This window comes from Poecilia formosa, unplaced genomic scaffold, assembly GCF_000485575.1.
Source record: "Poecilia formosa unplaced genomic scaffold, Poecilia_formosa-5.1.2 Scaffold40, whole genome shotgun sequence".
In the NCBI taxonomy this organism is placed as follows: Eukaryota; Metazoa; Chordata; class Actinopteri; order Cyprinodontiformes; family Poeciliidae; genus Poecilia; species Poecilia formosa.
The window spans coordinates 1,689,350-1,696,687 of NW_006799979.1; the positions used below are offsets into that span (position 1 = coordinate 1,689,350).

The 7,338-nt window shown below is 38.4% G+C and overlaps 1 protein-coding gene across 4 annotated transcripts in view; it reads right to left on the bottom strand.

Moving 5' to 3' along the window:
* LOC103137412 (cytochrome P450 3A40-like) overlaps positions 1–7,338 on the bottom strand; it is a 12,697-nt gene that overhangs the window by 2,778 nt on the left and 2,581 nt on the right. Inside the window, exons 5-11 of one of the 4 annotated variants that reach the window (XM_007551141.2) lie at positions 7,106–7,222; positions 5,881–5,966; positions 5,646–5,788; positions 5,434–5,558; positions 5,248–5,332; positions 1,968–2,128; positions 1,635–1,861 (exon numbers count right to left, since the gene is read on the bottom strand). In XM_007551141.2, the coding sequence (XP_007551203.1) occupies positions 1,635–1,861; positions 1,968–2,128; positions 5,248–5,332; positions 5,434–5,558; positions 5,646–5,788; positions 5,881–5,966; positions 7,106–7,222 (944 nt within the window). Of the gene's footprint in view, positions 1–1,634; positions 1,862–1,967; positions 2,129–4,465; positions 4,627–5,247; positions 5,333–5,433; positions 5,559–5,645; positions 5,789–5,880; positions 5,967–7,105; positions 7,223–7,338 lie in introns of all 4 variants that reach the window. The other 3 variants (XM_016671024.1, XM_007551142.2, XM_016671025.1) reach the window with 3 other exon arrangements.

Sequence of the window (7,338 nt, forward strand, 5' to 3'; positions counted from 1 at the left end):
ACGACTCGAGTCTGACTCGAGTCCAAGTCATGTGACTCGAGTCCCCACCTCTGGTATAGAGCACAGATAAACTATTTTCCTGAAATGACATGTTATTTCCCCACCATTAACACAGTTAGTAGTGAGGGAATGAAGTTGATTAACAACACTAAGACCTTCCTCCTGGTTCTGATTGGTTGTTTTTGGTCAGAACGGTGCATTACTTTAACCAGCAAGTAATTCAGGAAGAAGATGGAGGATATTGATTGTTTTCACAGATTATCTGTCTCATAACAAACTGTCACGACATGGTGACAGCTTTAACAGATATGGAGAAATTTTTTTTAAATTAAAGTTACATACTGCAGCTTGCATAAAATGCAACTACACAGCATTTTTTTTTAGAAGTCTGGGTTGTTTTATGTGTATTTTGCACGTTGCTCGTGGTGAGAGACATTTCAGTGATCTAAAACTAAGAAAAAAATTAAGCAACCTACTTGTTGACTGTTGCAGGTAAAATTCATGAGCAGTAAATATTGTGGTAGTATCAGTATTGGACCAAAGAAAGCAAGGCAGTTGCAAGCCTTTACAATTGTGACACTTTTTATGGGTCACATTATAGACTCAAGAAATCAATCTAATTTTTTGTCAGGGGCCCAGGATTCCTGGCGGTGCCCCTGGTAGGGTTGGATAATAATATAAATTCTATGATATTTAAAATTTCCCCCCACATTGGAAAGTATCGATTTTTCATCAGCAAGAATCGATAAGTTAAATCATAGGGGTCCATAGGCTTATAGCGTCTTTTTAACATGTCTGGTTTGTGATGGTGTAGCAGCAAGACTCTGCCTCCCCAAGTCTCACTTTCAGCTTGTACTTGAAGTGCACATTATAAACTACACACCAGTTTTTAAATTGTGTCAATAGGCCAAGTAAAACAGGAGTTATACTAAAATAAGTAAACCATATTTTTCCGAATGTCAAAGAAATGTCAAAATCAGGCTTAACACCTGAACTTCTAAACGTAAAAACCGAAACGCAACATTATATTTCTTTGTTTTTGGAAATCTCAAATCTTCAATAAATAATTATGGGCTGTATTTTGTTGCTAAGAAGCTAAGTAAAGTTGCGCAAGTATCCGTGAAAGAGAAGCAGAACGGAGTAACGGTGCGAACAGAGCGGCGGCAAAAGCAGTGAGATCGCGAAATTGATGCAAAGTTTGTATATTGGAGCGATCGGTGGCAAACACTTCGTAATTTGCTTTTAGCTTAGTGGTTTCTGTTCTGTATATAAAAGATGAACACCCAGCATGCAGCGGAGATCTGTTTTGAGCTGGAAGACGAAGAGGAAAAATCCACAGCCGGAATCCGCGGCGCAGTGAGGATTTCCATGATGACGACGGCTGATTGATCATTCTTATTAGCAACTGACAGTATCAGAGACTGAAAGTGTGATCGATGAGATCCTTGCAGTCTGAGAGGCAGCTTCTTAGAGAGCCAAAGAGGGGAATGGCGGCGCTGCGCAGCTGCAAAGAGTCGATCACTATGGGGTGAGGCAGAGCCAATCCCCCTGCAGCTAGTAGTAAACGGCTTACAGCCACAGCTAACTCCGGGAATTAGCCGTGGAAACCCAGCTGGTTTCCTCTTTAAAAATACCTCTCTGGTTTGAAGAGTTCAGGTGAGCTCCAGTACCGTGGGTCCATGTGCAACAAATGCACTGGGATCCCAACTAGCGTTCCCTCTGGGATGGTGATGCCATTAATCTCCATCGTCTTTTTGCATATCCTCTCAAGTCGAGGCGCAGTGGGAAGTATTCGCTGGGACTCACACAAAACCTGGTCCAGGTACTCCAGACTATTAAGGTCATCATAGGAAATGGAAGCCTGGATGCAGCAGAGTAAGTTGGATGTAAAGGAACACCCTAAAACTCAGAGATTATGTAAAATAATAATAATAATAAAAAAAACAATAATTAAAGTGTCAATCTACATTATTCTGTAGGCGGTCGTCGATTTCTTTCTGTAGCGTCTGCATGATATCAGGGTAGAGTGCCAGATTATAAAGGAGGAACGACAGGGTTGTGCTGGTTGTCTCAAAGCCAGCGAAGATGAATATCATGGCCTGGGAAAGGATCTCGTGCTCAGTCAGACCTGCAACCAGACACACTGATGTGAGTTAATCATCTGCTTCAGATTACTTCTGCTCAATAAGCAACAAATGATGCCTTGATCCACAACAAGTTCAAGAAGGGATAAAAGCCAAAAGGCATTGATTGACATTTATCAGTTTGACAAGGTTACAAAGCCATTTTCTAATTCACCCAGTGAATCCTCATGTACAAATGGGGGGAGAACATGGAACATGGCAAACCTCCAAAGTGGGATAGTTACTGAAAAAAATGATTCCTCATGAAGAGAGCTGCAGATTTCACTTGCATAGTTAAGGTAAAGAGATTGTGAAAAAAATGGCATCCATGGGAGAGCTTCAAGACACAAACTACTGCAGATCAAGACATAGACAAAAAATAAATATCTACCCCAAAGTAAACGAACAAAAAAAAAAACAAACAAGTTTGGACCTTTTTGTCAGGCGTGAGTCATGTTATTTCTAACATCAAATAACTAACACTTAAGAAGAATACCATACCAACAGTCAGACATGGTGGAGGTAGTATGATGGTATGGGCTTAACTGTTGTTGCTAATATTGTTTAAAAAAAAAAAAAAGTACAGTACTAGTTCCACTGGCATATTTTTTTCACTTGTAAAACTCTTCCAGTAGTGATTAAAAGAAGCTCCTATATCTTGCTGAAAAGGTATTTTTAAGTTACTACACTTGAAATAAGATAAAACTCAGATATTTTCACTAGAAACTTGCCACAAAAAAAAAGAGTTAAGATTTTGTTGTTGTTTTTTTTTTGCGTTATTAGTGGACCTTTTGATTGTAGTTTAAATTTCAGCCCCCGTCATTCACTGTCAGTGAAAACAGACCTTTACTTGGTTGCTCATGTTCGCTCTTTATGTCGCTTTCTGGGATCTCACTCTGAATCATCACCTGCAGGAAGTCTCCACGAGTCTGGATTTACATAGAACATATTTACCTACACGCACTAATGTTTGTTTTTGTTGTTTTTTTAAACCATAGGAGATGTTGGCAGCAAATCAACACTTACCGATACGTCTGCTCTATGCTGGCCTTTAAATTTCTTAACGATGTTGTGAAGAAAGTTCAAACTGGATGAGGGCAGGACCTCAACCTTGAAGAGCTTCAGCAGGTAACGGCCAAGAGGAAAGATCGCTAAAAAGACACAAAGTTGTCAAATGAAAATAGACAGTGTGTTCTAGTCGTATTAAATGAAATGCTCGACCAGCAAAGAGGGAAGAGGATGGCGTACAAGAGAGAAAAATCGGCAAGAAATTGATTTTCATAATCTTCTGCATGTGAACTATAACAGGGTCGTCGGGGTTGTTGATGGAGTCCGTCTCCACGCTGAATGAGGCGCTGGTCACCACGTCCAAACTGTATGGCGCAACGAGTCTGAAAAGGAAGAAAGAAGTAAAGGCTTGTGTTGTTATTCGTTTGGGGAGGAACGGTTCAAAATCAGGGGTAATACAACGGATCAAAACACTTACTGTTTGACAAGAACGGGCTCATCCAGGTTCATTTTTCCAAGCTTCACAACAAGTCGATCTGCAAAGCGAGCAACCAAGGGAAAAACCTTCAGGAAAAAAAAAAAAAAAAAAAAAAGAGTTAAAACTGTATCTAGCTGTGAATTGCTTCTACGAAAGGCAATACAGCAACTCTGAATACAACAGGTGGCGCTACGGATCAATTTTGCTGCACCCGCTGAATATTCATATACGGATCATACAAGTCCAGATATGGGCAAATATCCTTCATGAGCAGTTTGGTGGTGATCCATGTTTTCGATCTCGACCTCGAATGAAGAGAAAAGGTGTTTCTGATTTATTCTGTTGCTATTCGTGTGACATTTGTAGTTTTCATGTTTTTCTTAATTGTTGTCATGTCTCCAAGTTATTCATCCTATATGCACACAAAGAACCTCGATCGAAACTGCAGCTGTAGTACAAAATGACTGAATTCCTCCCTGTTGCAGACCTTTTCGCAACGCACAGATGTGGATAAAAATTATTTTTCTCATTAAAATGTGTGAAATGTTGACAGACTTAAAAAAAAAAAAAAAACTAAATTGTGCACTGTGGACTGTCATTGCCCTTAAAACTCTTATATTTTCACAAGTCTTAATGGATCTTAATGCATTTGTAAAATTTTAAAACTGATGTGTACACTTACCAATACTTGATAAAAATAGTATTCAAGNCACAAAACCTGGTCCAGGTACTCCAGACTATTAAGGTCATCATAGGAAATGGAAGCCTGGATGCAGCAGAGTAAGTTGGATGTAAATGAACACCCTAAAACTCAGAGATTATGTAAAATTAAAAACAAATTAAAGTGTCAATCTACATTATTCTGTAGGCGGTCGTCGATTTCTTTCTGCAGCGTCCGCATGATATCAGGGTAGAGTGCCAGATTATAAAGGAGAAACGACAGGGTTGTGCTGGTTGTCTCAAAGCCAGCGAAGATGAACATCACGCTCTGGGAAAGGATCTCGTGCTCAGTCAGACCTGCAACCAGACACACTGATGTGAGTTAATCATCTGCTTCAGATTAAAGAGGTTGTGGGAAAAAAAAATTAAAAATGGCATGCATGGGAGAGCTTCAAGACAAAAACTACTGCTGATCAAAAAATAGACAAAAATAAATATCTACTCCAAAGCAAACAAAAAAAAACAAAAAAACCCAAAAAAACACAAGTTTGGACCTTTTTGTCAGGTCTGAGTCATGTTATTTCTAACATCAAATAACTAACAACACTTCAGAAGAATACCATAACAACAGTCAGACATGGTGGAGGTAGTATGATGGTATGGGCTTAACTGTTGTTGTTAATATTGATTTTAAAAAAAGTACTAGTTTCACTGGCATATTTTTTTTTCACTTGTAACAAGACACATGCTATAAGTGCAAAGATCTCCCAGTAGTGATTTAAAAGAAGCTCCTATATCTTGTTGAAAATTTATTTTTAAGTTACTACACTTGAAATAAGACAAAACTCAGGTATTTGCACTAGAAACTTGCCACAAAAAAAAAAGAATTAGATTTTGATTTTTTTTTTCGTTATTAGTGGACCTTTTGATTGTAGTTTAAACTTCAGCCCCGATCATTCACAATCAATGAAAACAGACCTTTACTTGGTTGCTCATGTTCGCTCTTTATGTCGCTTTCTGGAATCTCACTCTGAATCATCACCTGCAGGAAGTCTCCACGAGTCTGGATTTACATAGAACATATTACCTACACGCACTAATGTTTGTTTTTTGGTTGTTGTTTTTTTTTTTCCATAGGAGACATGACAGCAAATCAACACTTACCGATACCTCTGCATTATGTTGGTCTTTAAATTTCTTAATGATGTCGTAACAAAAGTTCAAACTGGATGAGGGCATCATCTCAACCTTGAAGAGCTTCAGCAGGTAACGGCCAAGAGGAAACATCGCTAAAAACACACAAAGTTGTCAAATGAAAATAGACAGTGTGTTCTAGTCGTATTAAATGAAATGCTTGAGGGAAGAGGATGGCGTACAAGAGAGAAAAAACGGCAAGAAATTGATTTTCATAATCTTCTGCATGTGAGCTATAACAGGGTCGTCGGGGTTGTTGATGGAGTCCGTCTCCACGCTGAATGAGGCGCTGGTCACCACGTCCAAACTGTATGGCATAACGAGTCTGAAAAGGAAAAAAGTAAAGGCTTGTGTTGTTATTCGTTTGGGGAGGAACGGTTCAAAATCAGGGGTAATACAACGGATCAAAACACTTACTCTTTGACAAGAACGGGCTCATCCAGGTTCATTTTTCCAAGCTTCACAACAAGTCGATCTGCAAAGCGAGCAACCAAGGGAAAAACCTTCAGGGAAAAAAAAAAAAAAAGAGTTAAAACTGTATCTAGCCTAGAAGTGCAACACATGGGTGTTTCTGTCACTACTTAAGCCTCTGCAGTATGTGAATGTAGTCAGCAGGTGGCGCCTTTTGTAAACTTTGAAAACAATTCATTCAGAAAAGGTTCTCTATTACACAGGGAAAAAAAAGAGTTTCCTGTTTGGCCATTGAGAATTGGAGAGAAGTTCAATCCTAAATTGATGACCTGTAAGTTTCACACGATGCAACACAGCAGCTTGTTATCTATCAATAAGCACGGTTTGAAGATAACGTGATCAACTGGGTCAAAGGGAAGCATAGTGAGGAAAGCATGTGACTTTGTGTTTACTCAAAATGACCAATGAGGTTTACACAGATCTTCTACGAAAGGCGGATACAGCGACTTTGAATACAATAGGTGGCTTAACAGATAAAATTTCCACTGAATATTCATACATGGATACAAGTCCAGATCTGGGCAAATATCCTTCATGACCAGTTTAGCAGAGATTGGACAAAGTTTAAATGAGTCTTCATCAAATGTCATTAAATCCATATTCAATTACTTCGACCTCGAATGAAGAGAAAAGGTGTTTCTGATTCATTCTGTTGCTATTTGTGTGAAGTTTGTAGTTTTCATGTTTTTTCTCAATTGTTGTCATGTCTCCAAGTTATTCATCCTATATGCACACAAAGAACCTCGATCGAAACTGCAGCTGTAGTACAAAATGACTGACTTCCTCCCTGTTGCAGACCTTTTCGCAACGCACAGATGTGGATAAAAATTATTTTTCTCATTAAAATGTGAAATGTTGACAGACGTTAAAGAAAAATTAAAACTTATGTGTACACTTACCAATGCTTGATTAAAAAAAAAAGTACTCAAGTAAAAGTTAAAAGTGAAGTGTTGTAAAACTACTCCTAAAAGTACCAAAAAGTTACTTAAGAAAATGTAACTAACTACTTTTGAACTATTTTTATCGTTCACTTTGATCTTTTTTTAAACTGTAAATACATTAGTTTCAGTCCATTTCCATTAATGTTATTAACATAGACCACAGAAGTGTCAATAAAGAAATAAAGAAAAGCAAACGGTAGAAGTTGGTTAACAACATTGTAGATCTTGACCTGCTTAAGTCTTCCGCTGGTGAAACATGGAGATATGGTGCTGCGAATTCGCTTCCACTTTTCATCCTTCACCGCTGTGATTGCATCATACAGAGGTCCACTGTCTTCAAAGAAAATCTGGAAACGGACAAAACAGCAGGACATGCTTAGACTTTACACAGACTACTTCCTTTTTCACTCAGAAACAATTAATCTCATTTATTAAGAATATGAACTCTTTATGGTTAAAGAGT